This window comes from Medicago sativa, chromosome 3 (assembly GCF_051527215.1).
Source record: "Medicago sativa cultivar Bolivia chromosome 3, Bolivia_mono, whole genome shotgun sequence".
NCBI classification, from domain to species: Eukaryota; Viridiplantae; Streptophyta; class Magnoliopsida; order Fabales; family Fabaceae; genus Medicago; species Medicago sativa.
This window is the reverse complement of record NC_140751.1, coordinates 51,325,758-51,351,209: the sequence shown is the minus strand read 5'-3', so window position 1 is coordinate 51,351,209 and position 25,452 is coordinate 51,325,758. Positions and strand designations below refer to the sequence as shown.

The following is a 25,452-nucleotide window of genomic DNA, read 5'->3' as shown; positions in this document are numbered from 1 at the left end:
GCAAAATCTGAGGGAATCTTTGAATCGTCACCAGCGTTAGTATCACTAACAGCAGAGTCTTTCTCCGTCGTCTTAAAAGGATTCTCCTTTTCATAGAGATCTGTCATGGTTAGGGCTTGCTTGGATTCACCCTTCTTTGTGATCTTCCTCTTCTTAGTGGAGGACTTCTCAGCAATTTTCTTCATAGATTTTGCAGGAGGGACAGTGTTGAGTGGCTTGACCATTTTAGGGACAGAGGAACTGGTGTCATGTTGAGTGGCGGCTTTTATTTCAGAGGAAACAGGGGTGCCCTTTTTGTATTTCATGATGGACAAGAGAAATGATATGGGATGAGAAGGAAAGATTGAAGATTGATTTGAATAAGAATGAGTGTGAACTGTTTTGAAAGGTTTTGCGAGAAGAAAGAGAATGACAAGGGTTAGGAGTGATATATGTGGTATGATTGCGGTTGGTAGAGAGAGGGAAGTTAATTGGGGAAAATCGCCTAAATATGCGTGCCCTAATAAACGTGAAGCACAACCTTCTTTTGCACGCTTTCCCTTAGTTAACTGCTATAACTTCTTCCTTGATGAAATGTCCAGTTTGTCCTTTATTTTTCTAAATTTTTTAAGACCCAACAATTCTTCCAAATCATCACTTACTGTTTCTTCTGTTGGGATGCAACTGATTTCTTCTCTAGGATTTCTACTCAGATTTTTTTGAAGTTTCTCAATTTCTAGAGGTGAGCCTCTTGTTACTTCCTGAGAGTGTGAAGTCCTTTGATCTTTCTGATGTTTCAGCATCCTATCCAACATGTCAACATGTTCTTCAGGGATCCATTTGTAGCAGTCATTCTTGGTTCTTTTTCCTTGCATAAGAACTCGTCCCTCCTTATTTGTTACCCTGCATCCAAGTTTATTGAATCTTACCTCCAGACCCTGGTCACACAGCTGACTCACGCTGATTAAATTTGAGAAGAGTCCTTCAACAAATAAGACATTATCAAGTTTAGGTAGCTTATTACTGATCAACTTACCTTTACCTCGTATTTCTCCCCTACCATCATCACCAAAAGTTACATGTCCTTTTTCACAAGGTCTTATGTATTCGAAATAGTTATCATTCCCAGTCATATGTTTGGAACAACCACTGTCAAAATACCAAACTTCTTTTGATATTGGTTTTTTAGACGTGTGTCCTACCAAGCCAACGTTGTCACTCTTAGGCAACCATTTGTGATTAAATTTACACGGATAACCGTATAGTTTGTAGCAGAAAGGTCTAATGTGACCTTTTCTTTTACAATGATGACAAATCCATGGGCGAGTTTCCCTTTTCTCATGCAGATGTTGTTGAGAAGGTTCCAACATTGTCTTGTTGTCAGAGGTTCCACCATTTCCTGAAGTGTCTGTAACCTTATGCTTCTTAGGTTCTTCTTTTCTTATCAATCCATGATCTTCCACAACATATGCAATTTTTTTGTTGCGTTGCTTTCGATTTAGAGATTGATAATTGAAATTTATACCTTTTGTTTGTGTCTTGGCCTCACCTGCTACAGCATTATTCAGAGATGTAGACTTGTTTTCAACCTGTATTTTTAATTCTCCAATTTGTGAGTTTAAACATGTTACCTCAACATTGAGATCAGATACTTTTGTCAGAAGAGCCCTTTTATCTGCAAGGAGTTGATTATTTATCTTCTTTTGTTCTCCTAACATCTTACAGATTTCAGTGCTTCTAGCATGCAGATCCTTATATGCAGTAACTAGGTCATCATATTCTAATTCATCATCACAAGATTCATCATCAGAGTAAATTTTTCCTGTTAGAGCAGTTACTTGTCTAGAGAACATACCTTCATTTAATCTTTCAGACACATTCTTCTCAGACCAAGCACTATTGAGGCTTTTCTTGTGGAAGTTAGTGCATTCTGTTGTTAAGTGACCAAAACCTCCACATTCACTACATTGATCTTCCTTGTCTTTCTGTTTTTCTCTGATGTTGGACTTAATGTTCTGACCATTTGTTGCCAAACTCACAATTTTGTTGAACAGTTTTCCTAGGAGAACTACAGACTCAGTCAAGTTTTCATTATTTCCAAGATTCCCTTGAGCTTTTCTAATGCCAGTAGAATGATCTTCCTTTTCAACCCTGTCGTTGATGATGATTTCAAAATTCTGAAGAGATCCAATGAGCTCTTCTATCTTTATTTCAGAAATGTTTTGAGCTTCTTCTATAGCAATGACTTTCATGTCGAATCTTTTGGGAAGCGTCCTGAGAATTTTTCTGACCAGTTTCTCTTCAGACATCTTTTCCCCAAGAGTGTCAAAATTATTAGACATGTCAAGAATGTTCATGTAGAATTCTTGAATATTCTCATCTTCCTTCATGGTCAGTTTTTCAAACTGAGTGGTTAGAAGCTGTAATCTAGATTTTTTAACTCCTGAGGTGGCTTCATAAGTAATTTCCAGAATTTCCCATGCCTTTTTAGCAACATTGCATTGTTTAATCATTCTGAACACATTTTGATCAACCCCGTTGAAGATAGCATTTAGAGCCTTAGAATTTGCTAGTGACAATTCATCTTCAGGAGCAGTCCACTCCTCTTCCGGTTTCAGGACAGTTGTTTTGTTTCCATCTTTGTCAAGGACAACTGGATGTTCCCAACCTCTTAACACTGCTTTCCAGGTTTTGCTATCTATGGACTTTAGGTATGCACACATACGTGACTTCCAGTAGTCATAATTTGTTCCATCTAACAAAGGTGGTCTGTTAATGAATCCTCCTTCTTTCTCCATATTTCCAGAATAGATCTCCTCTAGATCTCACCCAAATACAGGCAGGGTGCCTGCTCTAATGCCAATTGTTATTCTGGCACGTTAGACTTACGATGTTCTAAACGATGTTCCAACACAGGACACAGTAAACAGATGTTGTATATAATGTTTAGAACATTAAGCTAACAGACATAAATATAAAAAAGCAAATAATAGACAGGAAAGAAAAGAGGCACAGAGAATTGTTAACCCAGTTCGGTGCAACGTCACCTACATCTGGGGGATACCAAGCCAGGAAGGAAATCCACTAGTGCAGTTCATATTCAAAAGCTCTCAGCAAACCACGTTTGCACTTAAGACCTAGGACCTACCCCAACTAGACTTCAACCTAGGAACTCCTAGATTTGAGATTCCATCTCACTCCCTTACAATAGATCACAATCCCCTGTGATTCCCAAATTACAGACTCAATTCAAATGAGGTTACCCTCGAAAAACAACAACTTGCAACCTTGCTTAAAAGCTTAGATGCAGTCCACAATCTACCTAGCTCCTTGCTTAAAAGCTTCGGGGTAGTGCACAGTATTACAACTCAAAGCACAGTCCTAAACATGTATCAAGATGATACACGAAAGGCTCACAATATGTATGACTCAAAACCTAAACAAAAACTCTATTTGTTGCACAATGTCTTGAATGAATATCTTCAGGTCTTGCAGCCTTTTATATACTGAAGCAAGGCGTGTCATTCCTTCAATCATGCTTCAGATCGGATCAGTGACTTCTTCATTAAGCAATGGACGGATATAGAAACTCCTATAAAATAGGCTTTATTAAAAGTCACATAAAAATACTTTCCTAAGTCATTTCATCAATTCCTTAAGAAATCACATATGTTCTGATCTCTTCATAATTGCACACGGTTCATACCAACACATGCTGGTGTGGATTCCTTCAATCAAGCAAGCGCGTGCGTAAACATAGGTCAGGCCCAGAACGTACAGAACAACTCTTGATGTTGGAACATTGTGTTCCACATCTGAAGTGAATATTTGTTTTAGGCAAAAGTGAAGCCAACATACAAATATCCAACACATTAATCTGATGCCACTCTCTATGATGAAAAAGTTAGGATGCGGGGAGCCCAAACCAACAAAGATGACTCTCACACTGGGCGATCGTTCTATTTCTCATCCTTATAGAGTGTTGGAAGATGTATTGGTAAAGGTAAATGATTTGATGTTTCCTGCTGATTTTGTAATATTAGACATAGAGGAAGATGAGGAGACACCCTTACTGTTGGGAAGACCAACGGGAAGAGCTTTGATTGATGTTGAGATGGGAGAAATGATACTTAGATTTCAGAATGAACAGGTAGTATTTAATATCTTTGAGGCCATGAAGCATATGAATGATCGTCCTCAGTGCTATAGGGTTGATGTTATTGATAATCTGGTTGATGAAACAAATCAAGAAGAGACTCCTATGCAACCCTTAGAAAGAGTGATGGCAAATTCAATTGAAGTTTGTGAGAAGGACACTAATGATGAGGTTGATGAGTGTGTGCAGCAATTGAAGGAATTGAAAGTTGAATCCTCAAGCAGAAAATTTGAAGTTTTAGAAGCAAAAAGTGAGGAGAAAACAGCTGCACCAGAATTGAAAGAACTCCCATCCCATTTGAAGTATGTGTTTTTAAGTGAAGATTCCAGCCATCCAGCTATCATAACTAGCACCCTATCCTCTCTTGAAGAAGAAAAACTGATGAGAGTTCTTAAAGAAAACAAGGCAGCTCTTGGGTGGCACATATCAGATTTAAAGGGAATCAGTCCAGCATATTGTATGCATAAAATCCATTTGGAGGCTGAATACAAACCGGTGGTCCAACCCCAAAGGTGCCTTAACCCCACGATGAAAGAAGTTGTCAAGAAGGAGGTTCTTAAGTTGTTGGATGCAGGAATGATTTACCCAATTTCAGATAGTGCTTGGGTGAGTCCCGTGCATGTGGTACCAAAGAAAGGAGGGATGACCGTGGTGGCAAATGAAAAGAATGAGTTGATCCCTACTCGGACGGTGACTGGTTGGAGAATGTGTATAGACTACCGAAGGCTGAATTAGGCTACTAGGAAGGACCATTTTCCTTTACCTTTCATGGACCAGATGTTGGAGAGGTTGACTGAACAAGCTTTCTATTGTTTTTTGGATGGATATTCGGGGTACAACCAGATATCGGTGTCTCCGGAAGATCAGGAGAAGACAACATTCACATGCCCGTTCGGTGTGTTTGCCTATCGAAGAATGCCCTTTGGATTGTGCAATGCACCAGCCACTTTCCAAAGGTGCATGCTTGCTATCTTTGCAGACTTGCTGGAGAAGAACATAGAGGTATTTATGGATGACTTTTCTGTTTTCGGTAAGTCTTTTGATGATTGTTTACACCACTTGCATGTTGTTCTTAAGAGATGCATTGAAACTAACCTTGTTTTAAACTGGGAAAAATGTCACTTTATGGTGACCGAAGGTATAGTTTTGGGGCATAAGATCTTTGGGAAAGGCATCCAAGTTGATCAGGCAAAAATTGAGGTTATAGAAAAACTTCCTCCTCCCATCAATGTGAAGGGGGTGAGGAGTTTTTTGGGGCACGCTGGTTTTTATAGGCAATTTATAAAAGATTTTTCTAAAATCGCTAAGCCCCTCTGTAACCTTCTGGTTAAAGAAAATGATTTTGTTTTTGATGCTGAATGTTTAGAATCGTTTTCTATAATTAAGAACAAGTTGGTCACTGCGCCGGTAATCATTGCACCAAATTGGGACCTCCCATTTGAACTATTGTGTGATGCAAGTGATTATGCGGTTGGAGCAGTGCTTGGCCAACACCATGAGAAAATTTTCCATGCCATCTATTATGCAAGCAAGGTTTTAAATGAGAACCAAGTCAATTATGCGACTACTGAAAAAGAGTTGCTTGCTATAATATTTGCTTTGGAAAAATTTCGCTCGTATCTCATTGGATCCAAAGTTGTTATTTTTACAGATCATTCAGCCCTAAAATTTTTGCTTACTAAGGGGGACTCAAAACCCCAGTTGCTGAGATGGATACTTTTGCTGCAAGAGTTTGATGTGGAAATCAGAGACAAGAAGGGAGTAGAAAATGTGGTGGCTGACCACCTCTCTCGGTTGGAGGATGAAGAGGTTACTAAGAAAGAGAAGGCCATTGAGGCCGAATTCCCAGATGAGAAATTGTTTGTGGTGGCTGAAAGGCCATGGTTTGCAGACATGGCAAATTTCAAAGCAGGGAATTTGATTCCCGAAGATTTCACATATCAACAGAAGAAGAAATTCTTCAAGGAGGCAAATTTTTATGTATGGGACGACCCATACTTGTTCAAAACTAACGCTGATGGTTTGTTGCGTAGATGTGTTGCAGGTGATGAAGTGAAAAGTATTATGTGGCACTGCCATAGCTCAGCTTATGGAGGCCACCACAGTGGCGAACGGACCGCAGCCAAGATCTTGCAAAGCGGCTTTTGGTGGCCAACCTTATTTAAGGATTGCCACGAGTTTGTCAAACAATGCGATAAGTGTCAGAGAACAGGTAACATCTCTAGGAGGAATGAGATACCCCTTAAGGGAATCCTTGAGATTGAACCATTTGATTGTTGGGGCATTGATTTCATGGGTCCATTCCCATCCTCCTACTCTAATCTCTATATCCTTGTTTGTGTTGATTATGTGACTAAATGGGTGGAGCCAATTGCTTGTATAGCCAATGATGCCCATACTGTTGTCAATTTTTTGAAGAAAAATATCTTTCCTAGGTTTGGAACCCCTAGGGTCTTGATTAGTGATGGGGGGAAGCACTTTTGCAATAAGTACTTGGAAAGTGTTCTTTCAAAATATAATGTCAAGCACAAAGTTGCTACTCCCTATCATCCTCAGACCAGTGGGCAGGTAGAAGTGTCGAATAGACAACTGAAACAAATCCTAGAGAAAACAGTAGCATCATCTAGAAAAGATTGGTCTAAAAAGCTTGATGATGCACTGTGGGCCTATAGAACTGCTTATAAAACTTCCATTGGTTTCTCGCCATATCAGTTAGTTTATGGAAAGGCTTGTCACTTACCAGTTGAGTTAGAGCATAAAGCCTATTAGGCCATTAAATTTTTAAACTTTGATCATACTGTAGCTGGTAAGGAGAGACTTCTGAAACTAAATGAATTGGAGGAAATGAGGTTGCAAGCATATGAGAATGCACTAATTTACAAGGAAAGAACAAAAAAATATCATGATCGTAACCTTGTGCTTAGAGAGTTTTATGCTGGGCAACCAGTGTTATTGTTCAATTCTCGTTTGAAGTTGTTTCCAGGTAAGTTGAAATCCAAGTGGTCTGGGCCGTTCATAGTAAAGGAAGTGTCACAACACGGAGCTGTTGAGGTGACAACACCTGATGGTGAGTGGAGTTTTAAGGTGAATGGGCAAAGGTTGAAGCCCTATCACGGAGGGGATATGCCCAAAGAAAGAGTGGGCCTGGTACTTTCCGACTATTAAGAGGTCATCAGAAGCCAAGCTAATGACGGAAAACGAGCGCTGAGTGGGAGGCAACCCACTGGTTTTATGCTTCAGGTAATTTTACATTTTCTTGTTAAAAAAAAAAAAAAAATTTGAGTGGAAACATATGAGAAATCGTAGTACGAAGGAACTAAATCGGACTACGATTTGCTGTCTCGAAGAAAAAAATTTCTTTCGTAAAAAATCGTAGTCCGATTCTCCTCAATCGGACTCCGATGTTTCCACCTAAAAAAAAAAAGTGAATCGGGCTACGATTTCATATCGGAGTACGATTCCCCAGAGGCTGACAAGCTATTTTGTCACGTAAAAAATCGTAGCCCGATTTGAGGAAATCGGACTACGATTATTGAAACCTTTTTCAAATGTGACCGTTACAAAGAGAAATCGGGCTCCGATTTTTGCTGTTCCTATAAATACCTGAACCATCATTTGCATCCGTACACACCCTTTTGAGGCGAAGCCCTGCCAAAATTTTTCTCTGAACCGCAAACCACATTTCTAACGCATATATGGTATTTTTTATGCATATATATCGTATAAAAACAAATATAATTTAAAACAAAATTAAATTAAAAAAAAACCCTTTAAACGTTGTCTTTTTGTTTTACAACCTCTGAATAAGCATATAATAACTCGATAAACTATAGATCACGTCTTATATGTTTGTCATAATAGTATTTGTATTCTTATAGAGCATAAATGTTCGTGTTAATGAGAGCCCAATTAACCAAGTCGATATCATGGTTTTAATTGTGGAATTCTGCTCTTCTCCCAACACATTTTGCTCGCGCCCAACTGAAATACTTAAAATACCCCTGTGTTAGTTAAGTAACGCAAGTGTTAAAAACTCACGCAAGTGTTATTTATTTTCTAATTTATTTGTTCACTATTCTAATTTATTTATTTATTCAAATTAATTTATTTACGTTATTCTAATTTACTTATTTACTTTATTCTAATTTTTTTGTTAACTTTATTCTAATTTATTTATTTACGTTATTCTAATTTATTTTTTTTTAAAGATTATTCTAATTTATTTATTCACATAAAATAAATATTTATTCGAATTTATTATATTCATTAAATAAATTCAAATGTAAATAAAAAGAAATTAACAAAATTAATATTTATTCGAATTTATTCATTAAATAGAAAATCAGAAAATAAAAGTAAATATAAATAAAAAGAAATGAACAAAATTAATATATATAACAACATCTCATTTTATTAATAGAATTCATACAATAATTGATACATTTATTCAATTTCACTAAATCTACTTATTTTCTTTTTACCTTCATGGGGTAAAAAGTGATCAGCCTTGGGGTAAATAGTGACCAGCGTTCTTGGGGTAAAAGGCGTCATCAACGGCTAAATCTAAATTTGGTTCTTTTTAAACCCCAAGAAGATTCTTTTTACCCACGGCAAAAAGTTTTTGGGGTAAAAAGAAGAAAATTTAATTTCATCCCAAGGGTTTATCTCTTTTTCCCCAAGCCAGCTAGCCACTTTTTACCTCAAGCCTGACCACTTTATACCTCAAATGGGTAAAAAGAGACTATAGACTATTGAAGAAAAAAGAAGAGAAATAGGGGAGAGAGTGAGGAGAGCTTGAATGTGAGATGGTGTGAGGAAATGGAGAAGTTTGGAGGGGTATTTACAGGTGGTAATGGTAAAATAGGTTATAACTACCATAAATGTAGTAAAAAAAACGTGAAAAACTTAAAAAAAAAAGTGTAAAAACCATTAAAATGCATTGACCAAAGTCCAAAAAACGTGTGTTTTTGAGCTCTGACCAACCGGCCAACTTGCGTGAGTTAACTCGCGCATCGGCCAAAGGAGCGTGACTTAAGTTACGCAGAGATATAAGGTGCGTGAGTTAAGTCACGCTGCGTGACTTAACTAACGCATGGGTATATTTGGCAAATAAGCTGAGCGCGAGCAAAATGTGCCGAGAGAAGAGCTGAATTCTTAATTGTGGTCTCTGTTGCAGTTGTTGCGACGTGTATAGTGGATCTTGCGGTGTGAAATGATTATTAATTTTCACAAACTATAGTCACCGCCATACCAATATATTATTTACCCACCATATTAGAGTCTTAGTATACTGATTGGGAGGTGATTAAACTACATAGTTGAGAGACAATTAAAAGTACATTTTTTTCATTAGATACGAAGTAGATTGTGATTTGCGGTTCTTAAATTTTAATTTTAGGTGTGAATATTAGAACAAGCATGGAAGAAATCACCTTACGTGGTTCTTAAATTTCAAACCATTGTGGATATCAAAAAGTGATTGAAAAAGTGATCATCTTACTTCTTTCTTCTTTTTTTCATTGGTTCTTGAAGGTTTAATTGGATTAATTCGAGATGTTATAGCTTATAAGTAAGTTTAAGGGAATTTGGCGACACAAGTTTGTATCTAGGTGCCTCTCAACACTACTAGGAAAGTAAAATTAGTAAGAGAAAAAATAAAATTTCTCACAAATTCTTTGGTCATAAAATTTAGTGACGGAATTAGAGAGGGATTTCATGTTTTCCCTCACTAATTTTTGTTTTATTAGTAGTACAAATACATTACGTTGGTTGCACCTTGCTTATTGTAGTAGTTAGGGCTAAGAATTTGTTGGTTATGAAGGTTGTTTTCATGTGGTTTGAGTTCATGTCAATGTTGAGAGTTGATTTTGTAAAAATAATTTCGTAGGGTTGAATGTGAGAAATTCATTTATCTGTATGACCAATGATTTTTTAAATCAAAATAGTGTTCTTGACTTTTAAGAATCAAGGACTTTTTGGTGAAACTCTTGTGTGGATCACAATAATTTAGACACAAGATTTGGATAAACATAGAAAGAAAAAAGAATTAAATAATGTGTATTTTTCAAATAATTAAATGATATGTGTATTTGATGTGTATGCCCAAAATTTTGTGACCATTCATGCATTTTCTTGTTTCTTTTATGCAAATTGAGAAGTGTGTCTATTTATTAGTTGAAGTTGGATGTCGAACGAAGGTGGTTAAGGACATCTCAAATTAGATATGTTAGTTTAGTTAAGAATTATATTTTTTTTTTTGGTGATCTAAGAATTATATTAAGTGCTAAGAATTCCATATTAGATGAGATAAGAGTTGAACATGGATTTATAATTGGATATAGTTCTCACAATAAAAGCTTATTTGAGTATTTTTTTAAAGAAAAGGTTAACCCCAACTCAAATTCTAAGATTTATTAGAGTCTATCCAAAATTTGTTGAGTCGCTTCTATTCGGTTTCACTATCGAGCCACTAAAGTCACACTATGGATGTCTAATCCTAGATATGAGGGATGTGTGTCAAGATTTCCACAAAATGTCACTGGTATGGTAATGAGATTGTTGTCAACCTAAATGTAAGACAATTTGGTTAATTTTCCTTATTTACCTGTTGATGAAAAGTTATTTATGGGGTGGGGAGGCATAAAGTTTCAATTGAAGATTTATTATTTAAGTGTGTCCTTAGATGTAAAGAGTGGAACCTTAGTATTTGACTCCCTGATTTTTGTTACTTATATTATTCGAGGGTGGAGGAATGAAATTTTTGGTTAATCTAAGAATCTTCTAGAAATTTGTTCTCATGGATTTTTTGGTTCATCTAGGAATCATGAAATGTGTGCTATCTTTTTAAGGTTGGTGGCAAAGTTATTCTTTATGGTATTACTCCCTCCGGTCCTTAATATAAGAAGAAAAACCAAAAAACATCAAAACCAATGTCAGCATTAATTGTTGTAACTTTTTAAACATTTTTACAAATATACCCTTATAGAATATTGTGAAACATTAAATACATCAACTAATATTAAAAAGGAAAACATTAAATGAGGGGTAAAAAAAGTCTTTTAAGCAATAACTATCCTTAAAAGTTGTGACATTTGCTTATAAATAGGACCAAAACTTTTTTTGAAAATTTTCTTATATTAAGGACCGGAGGGAGTACATTAGAGCGTTATCTTGAAAATGATTCTAAGCAAAGGTTAAAGGCTAATGATGTTTCTTTTATTGAAAGTATTAACATGTGGCATTAGGGTATAAGTTAGGAAACTAAATATATAAGATTAAAATTTTGAAAATTGTATATTCAATATCTTAAAAGTTTGAAAAATTATATTCTTAATACAAATCCTTTTTTTTAATTCTCTTTCTAATTCCTTAACTTGTGTTAAAATGACGAATGACTCTTACTTTATTAATAGTAATGTGTTGATCTCTTGTATCCTTTAATTACGTATGAGCTTCACATATGGTTGTAAAAGAGTTGAAGTACAACAATTCTCTTAATTATTTATATATCATATCACAAATAAAACTAAAATGTGGTTAGTTAAAGTTAAAGATATTATATATATATATATATATATATATATATATATATATATATATATATATATATATATATATATGTATGTATGTATGTATGTATGTATGTATGTATGTATGTATGTATGTATGTATGTATAGGTTAACATTTTTCCTCATTTTAGTTTCCATAAACCTTCATGTATTGCCACTAGCTAGCTACGTATATTAATAACTAGTCCAATCTCAAGAAGTGGTAAAGTGGCAAACTAATAAATAATGGGTCATGTTAACTTGTGCCCTTAGGAAACATGTTAAGGAATCCAAAAGTAGAAATATTCCCTCAACTTTTGTGCATCCTATTTATCTCAAATTCAAAAATTAAATTCAATGTACGCATTCCAACAAAATAGTTGATTGATTAACTTGTGCCTTAACGGCACAAATTAGCTTTTCCCATATATAATAGTATGCTAATAACCACAACTATTTCAGAGAAAATCTTGTGTGGACCAGGACCAAGAATTTTGGTTTGGTCACACACACAAAAATTTGCCTTCTCTCTCTTCTCTTCTCTCTTCTCCATTTTCTCTCTCTTCTCTCTTCTCTCTTTGTGTGTGACCAAACCAAAATTCTTGGTCCTGGTCCACACAAGTTTTTCTCAACTATTTCAATACCAAATTCCTATCCAAAAGAACAAAACTCAGGTGATACAAGTGCTTTATAATTCAGATCTAGGATTAAAGATGGTGCAAAATATTAGAACTATCTTGCTTCACTCCTCTTACTTTGTAGTAGCCTCATACGGTTGACTTTTAGGAAAGCCACGTGTAATTCATCTTCTATTCCCACTTTTTTTTTCTTCTTTCAAATCCCATATGTTACTACTACAGGGTACAGATTGTTTGTTGTTCAAAAGAAAAGTTAATAAAAAGGAATAATTAAAAGATAAATCTTTTTAAATTCATGTATTTTGGAAGTCTAAAGGATATTTACTTGCATTGTTTTACTTTTATGCCAAAAGTCATCAAATTAAAGGTCTAATGTTCTTTATAAAATTTTGTTGTTAAAGGTGTTCGTGGCAAAGTCTTGGATGCAAAAACTAGAATTAAATTGTATGGCCCTGAAGAAGTTGAAGACCAAGGTAAGTTTTCAATGAATTGACTCTTATGATACCAAGCCATGGTCATTATGTAATGTTTAGGAATTTGTGAACTATATTAATAATAGTTCTCGTATTTTTTCATAAACAAATTGGTTTTTTTAAAAGGTGAAAGATTGAAAAAGATACAATAGTTAAAGAAAAGCTAAGAATAAAAAGATACAGTAACCGAATAAATTGGTTTTTTCCGAAAAGGTTAATGATTGAAAAAGATACATTAGTTAAACAAAAGCTAAGAATAAAAAGATACAGTAACAAAATGAATTGGTTTTTTCTAAAAGGTCAAAGATTGAAAAAGGCACCAAAGCAACAAATCCGTCAAACCAAAATGAAAAATGATAATAAACTAACAAAAAAAAATTACTCATAAACATTTGAGTGGTTTAATGCTACATAAATATAATAATAAGAAAAACCATCAACTTTAGACTTAATCCATGACAATACCAATAGTGCAACTATGTCAAAGGGTGAACATGAAAGATGTTCCTTATAATCGAAAAACACATGGTTATGATGCTTCCAATTACGACATGGATACTAACCAAATTGAATGAAGACATTCATGTAATTGTTAACCATAAGATACCAAACATATACATTTGACAACATTACAAGAGTTATCGTATGTCAACATACAAGCTGATACCTAACCAAATAGAACATCCTACCATAGTTAACCAGTAATAGGATAATGAGTAAACAAATGTTTGGATGTTTTGTTCAAATTACATCATTCCACGCACATATGAGATGCTAGATTTTGTACCGCTCGGTTGATTAAATTAATTTGAGTTGTAAGGTGGTTATTTAGTAATCTCAATGTATACAACAAAATCTTCAATGAAATTAAATTAGCCAAGTAACTCTAGATAAAGGAGAATCTGATACAATTTCAAAATTTTGATACCAACACATAAGCTTCTTTTACGGAAAACAAATCTTTGATATTAAATTCTCAAATTCAAACACCGTCCGAATCATCATGCATAGTAATATTGGATGATAAATCTATACACTCCTCCACAAGCTCTACCTCCAAAACAAACAAGGAGAAAAGTGCTTTAGTTTGAAGTCATGCTTTGAGAATGCTTATGGTTTTGTAAGTTGTCAATATTTTAATTATGTTATGTGTCATACGGAGTTTGGTGGTTATGCGGTGGATGAAGACATGTACCAAATTAACTTCGATTTTGATTTTAGCAAATGGTAGTCCTTCAGAAGATTTTGGGGTTTGTAGAAGGGATGAGACATACAGGCCCCATTGATACCATTTTTTTCTCCATTCTATTGAATGAGTTTTTTTTCTTCCAGAAACTACATTTAACTTTCATACGAAATTGCGACAAATTTGAGATAAAATTATTCAATTTATAACACGAGTGTTATAAGAGATGGTTTGTTCGAAATATGTCTAAAATTAATATTCGGTACGAAATTTGTGTGAAGTTTGTCCTTAATTACTTTTTATTTTGTTTTTATATTCGTGAGAAAATCATTTTTTTCTATAGATGAAGTAAATAGAGTAAGTAAAAATCGAATATTATTGGTAAATATATTTTTTGAAATATTGATTATTAATATTCATGAAGAGTCAATTTAGTGGTAAGAGTTGACTAATCTTATAACCTGAATATGGATGAAGTTCAAATTCTGTTGGAAAAAATTGTAAATTATTAAAGACGTAATAATAATAATAATAATAATAATAATAATAATAATAATAATAATAATAATAATAATAATAATAATAATAATAATAATAATAATAATAATAATAATAATAATAATAATAATTTTGAGAAAATAAATTATTATTACTATTACTATTATTATTATCATTTTAATTATTTATTTCTCTCCTTATTTTCAAACAATTTAGCATATGATAATTTTAGTGATGATATTTCGACGTGGTCGACTATATTACTAACCTATCAATATATAATGCAGAAAAAGATGATCAAAGAATTCCATTATACAATGTTGATGAAGGCAAAGTAGGACATAGTCTTGCTCAACTAGATTTTACTGCTAAGATTTTCTGTTACTACATTCAAATGTTTGTGTTCACCATATGGCATATCCTGCTTTCATCATCAAGAAAAAGATGGTCTACTCAGTCATGGTTGGGTATGTATATTGAACAACTCAACCTTTAATTTTACAAGATTTAATTTGTGTCCTACCATTATGTTACTCAAGGGAGATCATCATACACTATTCAATCAATAAGTCTCAATAGATCAAGCGATATATATATATATATATATATATATATATATATATATATATATATATATATATATATATAGACACACACACACACACACACACACACACACACACACACACACTATTATACTTTTTGTTGTTGTTGTTGTTGTTGTTATCATGATGTCTGTTGTTTAAAATTTGTTGTTGTTGTCATGTAATCAATTGATTTAAAATTTTGTCTTTAAAGTGAATAAGTGAGAAATTTTGAGTTCAAATCTCATCTCTTATATACTGCAATGTTTCTATCGATTGAGCTATGTTTATGGGATGACATTATTTTTTTCACCATTGCTCTTTTGCTTTGTGCACGCAATTAATTAATTTTGCTGAACTTAATTTTGCAAACTTAGGGGCAATAAAGAGGGTTAAGAAGAATCACAAATATGGTAATCAACTCTTGGAAGCATTTATGAAAGATCCTTATGATTCATACATATGCGGCGGGGCTCGTCCCTATCACGGAGAACATGATGTTTTTGAAACTGTCAGGCGCCAACGAGAAGGTAGTAAGAACAAAAAAAATATTTTCGGTCAAAAACATGACTTAATAACTATTGTTGGTTCTTAATTGCATGTTAGACCACTTCACACATGTCAATACACAGCTATGATCATTAATATATTTAATTATATATAACTAATAATTATAAAAATTAATATTTTAAAAATTCATTGAGGCAAATCGTATGTACTAATAATTGTATCCTTCATATTTCAAAAAAAAAAAAAGTACTAATAATTGTTCTTATATAATAGCAAAACAATATGGTCAAAATAGATTACGTAAATAGTATAGATAGTCAAACTGCTACATATATTAATTATTATCTGAGATGACAAAATAGGTTGGACCTGTCGGGTTGGACTCGTTTACCTGTATTTTTTAGCGGGTTGGGTTGAAATGTCGCTGGCAGGGTGCCCGCTCTACCTAACCCACAAAAAATTTGAGAGGTGACGGGCGAGGCGGCTTGACCCATTGGGTTGATATATTAAAAACAAACACTCTTTTACACGTTTTTTTATTTATAAGTCACAATGAATTGTTTAATTTTCTCCTCCATATAGTTGCGGAAAAATTCAATTAATTTTATCACTTTTGTTTCATGATTTTAACCACATATTTTTTACGGTTAGTCAATTAATAACCGATGAACTTTTTATTTTGAATGATGTAATTTTCTCTTTTTTGTTTCATGATCTCATTTACTATATATTTTTAAATGATGTAATTTATATGTTTGAATGATTATTTTCATATTTTTAGTGGAGTCATTAATTAGTTATATATTTATACTTCTTTAAATTGTCTTTAATTTTATGTATTTTTACAAGTTTATGTGAAGTTTTTAATTAATATTTAAAAAAAAACACTGACGGGTCAACTTGCCAATCTAGCGGTCTGCCATAAATGGGATGGGGTGAAATTTTCAACCCTACATCTCTAGTTGACCCGTCCACTCCACGCACTATTTAGACGGATTATTGACGGGACAAGACATAATCAGACGGAGCGGATTGACCCTTTTTGCCATCCCTAGAAAGAGTATCCTTAAACAAAAAAATGAACGGAAAGAGTAAACTAATTTTACTATCTAGTGTCTTAAATACACACATTAAATAAACATAGTAATATTCTCTTGAAACATTTGTATTCAACTTTTTTAAAGATTAAAAGTTCTTATTTCCAATAAAAAAAAACTCCTATTTTTAATTTCCTTACCTGTGACTTTTTTTGGCAGTAGCAAAACAAGTGGGAGAAGGAAATCAGAAAATTGAAGATTCAGCAAAAAATGTTGAAAAAGATACGACATGTTTGGCAGTAGCAAAAAGTGGCGTAATTGAAATTATGGAAGAGCTTAATTTAAAAGTAAAGGCATCTGACAAGAAAGGCAAATTAGTTGTAGAAATGAAGGAATTACCAGCAAAGAAAAATGACACAAATGAGACAGCATATTTGCGTGCAGCAAAACAGGGCATAACCGAAATGATGAGTGTGCTTGAATCTAAACTAAAATATGTCATCCATGAAACTAACACTGAACATGAAAATACATTACTTATAGCAGTGAAGAATAGGCAACCGCAAGTTGTTGAGGGGTTGTGGGAGAGGCTTTCTATGGAAACCTTTCAGAGCATAAATCAACAAGTTGATGTCAATGAAAACACCATTTTACACTTAGCAGCATATACAACAAAACACAACGAAAACACTGCTTGGAGCATAGCTGGTGCGGCCATGCAAATGATGTGGGACATCAAGTGGTACAAGGTACATACGAACATGTCACATACATCTTATACATGCATGTATATGAAAAGAGATCATATGATATTTTTAAGGCAAAACTGTATCAATAAATAAAATTCAAACCCTAAAATACGTAGTCATTCTATCGACACTTTACTTGATCCATGTTTAATTCGAAGAACCTCTTAGACATAGTTATTCTGTTTTCATCCTCTTAAAAATAAGACACTGTATTTTCAAGATCTAAAAACTGTCAATTAATTTTAAAATCATTTCATATGTATGCTTCATCAAATTATATGAATTGTACTTCTTTAAAAATAAAATGAATTGTACTTGTATCATACATTTAAAAAATATAGACTATAAGATTATACTGCGAAGTACTTTAAAAGAAAAAAAGATTACACTACAATTATATATTTTATTTAAATATTAGTAACATCTATTTATGTTTCTCTTTAAACTAGCTAGCATTAACATTTTTCTGTTTTAACTATATGTGAATGGTCTTGTATAGTACATTAAAAGACTAGTACCATCATAGAATCAACAAGCAAGAAAAAAGCCCAAGTGAAATCTTTAAGGAGGAACACAAAGAACTTTTAGATCAAAGCATTGAGTGGTTGAAAGAAACATCAGAGTCATGCTCAGTTGTAGCAGCACTCGTGGCAGCGTGATACTATGTTCTGGGATTCTCTCTCAAATTTAGGGTTAAACTAAAAGACAAACACAAATTAAAAGACCAGAAGAATAAAGGAAAGTAAAGACTGGATTTCTTATTTCATACCATCAACATTATCCTCTCCCTCTTTATATAGATAGGGCGGTTGATACAAACAAGAGACAAATGGGCTCAAGGCCAAACGTAGGAAAAGTAAAAGGGCCACTACAGGGCCTACTAATATTTAAAAATAAAGTCTTTGCACCAAATTGGCTTCTGGATAGTCCTCTTGTTCCTTGGTGGGCCTGATGGGTTGGACGTGCTATCATTGCTATCCGGTCCACTTTTAACCTTGTCCTCAAGGTTAGGATCCAAGATTGAAGTTGGCTGTGACAGATCAGTGATTGACTTATGATCAGTCAGTGGAACGGAGGAAGTGTTATTATTGCTCTGGAAGTCAGTTTCAAAGTTATGTGTTTGTTCTGCTTCTTTTTGTATTGCTTGGTCCTCCTTTTCCCCTCCATCAGTTTGATCATTTATTTCCATTTCAGCTGGTGAGGATATACCTTTCGTCAATTTTGGTGGAATGGGAACGAAATGCCCAGCTGGGTCATCTCCTTTGTACTGTCTGAGCTGCGACACATGGATGACTGGGTGAATCTTGGAAGCAGTGGGCAGATCCAGTTCATACGCTACCTGGCCAATACGCCTGAGAATCTTGAAAGGACCATAATACCTCTTTGAAAGTTTTTGAGAGCTGCGTGCTTGCACAGTTTTCTGGCGATAGGGCTGTAACCGTAACAACACCCAGTCCCCTTGTGTAAAGGTAATGTCTCTTCTATGTTTGTTGGCTTGTGTCTCCTTCTGAGCTCTGCTTTTGGTGAGATTTTCCTTTAAAGTATTGATGATGACTTGTCGATGTTCCAATGTTTTCTCCAGGTCAACCACTGTTGTGGTGTTGCGGATGTAATCTGGAATAGAGGGAGGTTTCCTGCCATACAGCGCCTCAAAAGGTATCATTTTGGTGGCAGAATGAACTGTGGTGTTGTGCCAATATTCTGCCAAGTGAAGAAACTTGAACCAGGACTTTGGATGATCACTTGTAAAGCAGCGCAGATAAGTTTCCAAAGTACGATTGACTACTTCCGTTTGTCCATCGGTCTCGGGGTGATAGGCTGAACTATATTTCAAGGTTGTGCCTTGGAGACGGAATATCTCTTTCCAGAATTTGCTTAAGAAGAGCGGGTCACGGTCTGACACGATAGTCTTGGGAACACCGTGCAGGCGGCAGATTTCAGACGCAAAGCGCGAGGCAAGGTCCTGGGCAGTGAACCGTGATGGTAAACCGAGGAAATGGGAAAATTTGGTAAGACGGTCGCATATGACCCAAATGGTGGTGTGGCCGAAAGATGGCGGCAAGTGTGTTACAAAGTCCATTGACAAGTCCTCCCAAACCTGTTGAGGGATATTAAGAGGTTGTAGTAGACCCTGTTTCTTCAGCGGCATGTATTTGTTGTGTTGACAGATGCTACAGTTCTGGATCCATGATTTGACATCGCGATACACATTTGGCCAGGAAAAGGATGCTGATAGGCGAGCCAAGGTTGGTTGGAGGCTGGAATGACCCGAGAGAGGAGTATTGTGGAACTCCGTGATAATAGCTTGTCGCAACCCTTGGATGTCCGGTATGAAAATCCTATTCTTGAAATGAACTAGCCCTCCTGAAAAACTGTAAGCAGCAGACATATTGATATCAGTTAGAATTTTGTTGGTCAGAGCCATACCGGCGGGGTCCTTGCTGTAATACTGTTGTAGGGACTGGAGAAGAGAGGGCAGCGTGGAGGAGATGGTCATGAGCTGATCTGGTGGTGTATTGTCGTTGTACTTCCGGCTGAGAGCATCTGCAACCAGGTTAGAACTATCAGGTTTATAGTAGATGTCGAAACTGAACCCTTGGAGTTTGGATGTCCATTTTTGTTGCTCTGGTGTTTGAATGTTTTGGACCAATAAATTATTGAGACTCTTTTGATCCGTAAAAATCTGAAAATGTCGACCAATTAAGTACTGTCTCCATTTTTTTTACAGCTTCGGTGATTGCAAACATTTCCCGCACATATACCGACGAAGCTTGCATTCGACTACACATCTTCTTGCTGAAAAATGCAATAGGGTGACCTTCTTGGGAGAGGATTGCACCAATGGCGGTTGCTGAAGCATCTGTTTCTACCTGAAAAGGCTTGGCAAAATCCGGAAGGATGAGGACTGGTGTAGCTGTCATTTTATTCTTTAATGTTGTAAAAGCTGTTTCGGCTTCTGTATTCCACACAAATTTTGTAGACCGTAACAGATTGGTGAGAGGCGCAGCAATAGTAGCATAGTGTTGAACAAAACGGCGATAAAATCCCGTTAGGCCTAGGAATCCGCGGAGCGTGGTGAGTGAATTAGGACGCGACCATTCCAGCATTGCTTGTATCTTGTCCGGATCTGGTTGTACACCCTTTTGAGAGATGACGTGCCCAAGGTAATCAATATCCGGAACAGCAAACACGCACTTAGATAATTTAGCCACAAAAGAGTGTGAGGCCAGAGCTTCCAAAACCAACTTCAAATGTAACAAATGATCTGCAAAACAATTGCTATAAACAAGAATGTCATCAAAAAAAACTAACACAAAATTGCGTAAGTATGGTCGAAACAGATCATTCATGGTGGATTGAAAAGTGGAAGGGGCATTTGATAACCCAAAAGGCATAACAAGAAACTCGTAGTGACCATCAAAAGTGCGAAATGCGATCTTGTGAGTATCTTCCGGAATAACCCTTATTTGATGATAGCCAGAACGTAGATCAATTTTGGAGAAAATGGTGGCTGCACCCAATTCATCAAGTAGTTCATCAATGGTTGGGATGGGAAAACGGTCTCGGACGGTTACCGCATTTAAGGCACGGTAGTCCACACAAAAACGCCAAGTGCCATCTTTCTTGCGAACTAAAAGCACCGGTGAGGAGTAGGGGCTAGTACTTGGAATAATGGTGCCATCATGAAGCATTTCTTTAATAATGGTGGTCATAGCGTCTTTTTGGGAGTGTGGATAGCGATACGGTTTGACATTGATGGGTGGTGTATTGGGGTTGAGTGGAATGCGGTGGTCGTGTTCGCGAGAAGGTGGAAGGCCATGTGGTTTTTGAAACACAGATGAAAATTGGTGTAGTAGGGTGGCCATGTCCGGGTGGAGATTTGCGGTGACGATATCAATTGATGTGGGTTGAATGGTGAGGTCGGTCAAGGCAGTATGGGTACTGTCTGGGATGGGTGTATAAGATAAGAGATGAAAAGAGGCTATTGCATCCGTGTGTACTAACTGACAGATTTGATGGAAGGATGATTGTTGTGGTGGAGTGGTGTTGTCACCTGTCAAGGTGATGCGCTCGTTGTTATGGATGAAAGAGATGGATGGAATAGATAAATCTGTCGTGATTTCACCTAATTGACGAAGCCACTCCAATCCGAGCACGACATCGGCACCTTCAATAGGGAAGAGGTAAAAAGGAATGTGAAACAGGTTCTCTTGAAGTGTGATGGGAACATCGAGGCAAAGTCCGGCACAATGGATATATGAACCGTTACCTACCATGACAGAATACGGGGGGGTTTGTTGGTGTGGAAGTTGTAGGTGAGAAGCGATGCGGGATTGCAAGATGTTGTGGGTGCTTCCGGTGTCAATGAGGACAGTAACGGTTAGGCCATAGAGTTGAGCTTTGAACTTGAGGGGTTTTGGGGAGAAGGTTCCGGATAATGCTTGCGGTGATAGTTGAAAGTATGTTTCCGGTGTGTCCCCTGATGGTGGGGGGTCGGTTAAGCTTTCCTCCTCTTCAAAGTTTTCATCCGGTTCTAGGATGAGTAGTAAGTATCGACCCGTGGAACACTTGTGACCCGTAACAAATTTTTCATCACAATTATAGCATAATCCGAGGGCTCGGCGTTCTTGTATTTGGGTGGGAGAAAGGCGACAGATGGGTAATTTGGAGGTTGTGGATGAAGGAGGTCGTGGTGGTGGGTTGGATTGTTGGTGTACGGGGTTGGTCAGTTTAGGGAAAGGTGGCTTTGGAGGGTTTGTATTAGGAAGGGTTGGTGTAGTGGAAGGAAAGGGTTTTTGGAATTTTGGTTTGGAATCTTTTATTTTGGACTCAATGAGTTTGGCAAGGCCTATAGCTTGGGAGATGTTGTAGGGTTTTAGTATGGCTAGTTCATTCCGAATTTCGGGAATCAATCCGGATATGAAACAATTTAGCATGGCATCGGAAGGAAGGCCCATGACTTGGTTTCCGATTTTCTCAAAGGCGGCTTGGTATTCTGCAACTGTACCCCCTTGTTTTAATTTAAACAATTGGGCTTGGTGGTTTTCATAGGTAGAAGGCCCAAATCTAAGTTCCAAAGCTCTAGCAAATGATGACCAGTCAGTGAATTGATGGTTTTGGAACATCCATTTGTACCAACTTAGAGCTTATCCCTTTCATATAAAAAGAGGCCATTTGCAACCGATTCTCAAGAGCAATGTTATAGAAAGTAAAAAACTGATCAGCTTGGAATAGCCAATCGAGAGCATCGTTTCCGTCGAAGCTGCTCATTTCAATCTTTGGGTTTCGTGGTTGGGGCACGACAGTGTTGTAGGGCGGTTGTGATGTATAGGTGGTGGAAATATGAGGGCTGGGGATGGAGTAAGTGGGTATAGGTGACGAATACGTATAGCAGGGAGTTTGATAGGTAGCAGTAGTTCCTATGGATGAGTAAGGGGGTGGCGGGTAGGGTGGTGGTGGAGGGTACACCGTCGTTGCTATCACGGGTTGTGTGAAGGTTGGTTCATGTTGTGGTGTGGAACGAGCTGTGGAAATTGGTGTTGTTGTTTGAGTAGAGGAAATAGGTGGGTAGATCTGTAGGGAGTAAAGTGGTATGGAAATTGGGGTTTGTGTTGTTGTTGGTGTGGATGTGGTTAAAACAGGAAACGACTGTGTTGAGCCCAAAGATGGGATTGGCTGTGTGGTGTGTCTCGTGGAGGACTTGAGTGAGCTGGTGTTGGAGGATAAAATTGATGAAAAGTGTGGGATAGGTGAGCTTATACCTGGTGAAGGGATGGTGGTTGTAATTGCAGCGGAGCTAACCGGAGTTAGAGGTGCGCGAGCTGCCATGGAATCGGCAATGAGCTTGGTGAGTGCAGCGTGTTGGTCTGCCATGGTTTTTCGCAATTCAGCATCTCTGGTGGCCATGGTGTTGCGTAGATCTGCATCTCTGGTGTCCATGGATTGTTGCTGTGCATCGAGTTTGGCGGTGAGGGTTGATAGTTGGTCAGTGAAATGTTGGTGGACGGCGGCGATGGCATCATCTGACCGTTGTTGTTGAGCAACAATGGTGTCATCTAGGTCCTTTGTAGTTGGATTGGACTGGGTTTGGGGCTTAGGAGGCATGGAGTGTGTGTGATGAAAGCACCAATGATACTATGTTCTGGGATTCTCTCTCAAATTTAGGGTTAAACTAAAAGACAAACACAAATTAAAAGACCAGAAGAATAAAGGAAAGTAAAGACTGAATTTCTTATTTCATACCATCAACATTATCCTCTCCCTCTTTATATAGATAGGGCGGTTGATACAAACAAGAGACAAATGGGCTCAAGGCCAAACGTAGGAAAAGTAAAAGGGCCACTACAGGGCCTACTAATATTTAAAAATAAAGTCTTTGCTCCAAATTGGCTTCTGGATAGTCCTCTTGTTCCTTGGTGGGCCTGATGGGTTGGACGTGCTATCACAGCGTCCCTGGAGGCAATGACGAATCAGGAAAACCAACATTCCAAGGACAGCCTGCATTTGAATTATTCTCTATATCTTCGTTAATTGGACTTTACTTCTCTGCCACTGCACTCATCATGTTCCTTGCTATACTCACTTCTCGAAAACAAGTCGAAGACTTCAATAGAGACTTGCCAATGAAGCTTCTTTTTGGCTTAAGTTCTCTCTTCGTTGCCATTGTTTCCATGTTCATTTCTTTCATTGCTGGACACTACTTTGTGCTCACAGATAAATATACCAAGAGTGGTCTCTTCTTCTATTTATATATTGCCATTTGCTTGCCTATCGCATACTATGGATATGTGCAGCTTCCCTTATATATTGATCTTCTCAAAGTTATTTGGAAGAAGGTGCCGCCACCAAGTATTAAGGGTGTTAAGTTGTAGAGGTGTTTATTTTATTGTATTGTTGTGTGGATCGAAACTTATGAGTTTGGTTTGTACTTGAATAATGTGTTGTGTGTTTATTATGTTTAGGGTACTGGTATGATTGTAGTGTGATTTGACTCTGTTTGTATCATTATAAGGTGTGATGAGGATTATATGAATTTTCTCATATCTAAATTATGAGTTTCGTATCTCAAGAGTGATTAGGGTGGAGAGATATGGGAGAATGAGATAAATTATGTGTATATGGATTATCATAAAATCTGTCTTATTTGATCAATGGTTTAAATTGATGAGTCTAAAATGGACTAATCTTTCCATTGATCCAAACTATACAAACCCACAAAGACAATGAAGTGGATTTGTCCACCTACGATTGAAGTTATGTTCAAATCGTTTACTTTCACTTTGAACAACCAATACAATTGAAGTTTGATTGCTTAATGATCATAATGTTAACATTGATTTCGTTATTACAAAAAATTTGACTATTACAAATCAACCAAATGCTAGCCAACTACAAAATATTATTTTGGCTTCACAAGGGGAACATGTAAACCACAAAATTGATATAATTGAACGATTTTGTTATTTGAGTACGCAAAAAATAAAAAAAATTAAATACATAAGCAATTCAAAATGACATACCATATTTTCAGAGACAATTCATAATCAAATAAAATATATATTTAAAATTTTCTCAACAATTCATCACACAACGAAAAAAGGTCTCATCCCCATTACCCGTTGTTATATTATAAAACGACTATCCTACTATCTACAAGGCCGTATCTGAGGCATAGCGAAGAGGGCGACTGCCCTAGACCCCAAAAAATAAGTATGAAATTTGGGCCTCAAAAATTGTTTTTTAGCGGTCTATTAGGCCCTAAAAAAATTACTTAGTTCTTCGTATCAAGTTTGGAATTCTGCTCTTTACCCAAACTGTTTTGCTCATTCCCAAAGTAAAAGTCCAAAATGCCCCTGCACAACTTAACATGCGCTAGTGAAAACTCAACGTGACTTAAGTCACGCACCACTGAGCCTTAGCGCGAGTTAACTCACGCTAGTTGGCCAGTGAAGAACAAACGTTTTTCCAATTTTGGTCAGGTTTTCAACATTCAATTTACACGTTTTTAACCACTTTCACACGTTTTTTTACCACATTTATGTTAGATAATGTAACACCCCGATTTTTGATATTAGTTATTAATAGTATTGATTG

At 36.3% G+C, this 25,452-nt stretch overlaps 2 protein-coding genes and 1 pseudogene across 2 annotated transcripts; 1 reads left to right on the top strand and 2 right to left on the bottom strand.

The window, feature by feature from the left end:
• Positions 1-551: 551 nt before the first annotated feature.
• LOC146938116 (uncharacterized) lies at positions 552-2,777 on the bottom strand. Its single transcript, XM_085749588.1, has one exon. It carries the CDS (start codon positions 2,775-2,777, stop codon positions 552-554), a length of 2,226 nt encoding a protein of 741 aa, XP_085605714.1.
• Positions 2,778-17,018: 14,241 nt separating this feature from the next.
• On the top strand, positions 17,019-24,295 carry LOC146938114 (uncharacterized). Its single transcript, XM_085752133.1, is given in 5 exon segments — positions 17,019-17,358; positions 17,858-17,877; positions 17,879-18,023; positions 19,595-19,608; positions 23,807-24,295. Coding segments are annotated over 5 exon segments (888 nt in total). The 5' UTR covers positions 17,019-17,073; the 3' UTR covers positions 24,231-24,295.
• On the bottom strand, positions 18,966-23,463 carry LOC146938115 (uncharacterized; annotated as a pseudogene).
• Positions 24,296-25,452: the final 1,157 nt, after the last annotated feature.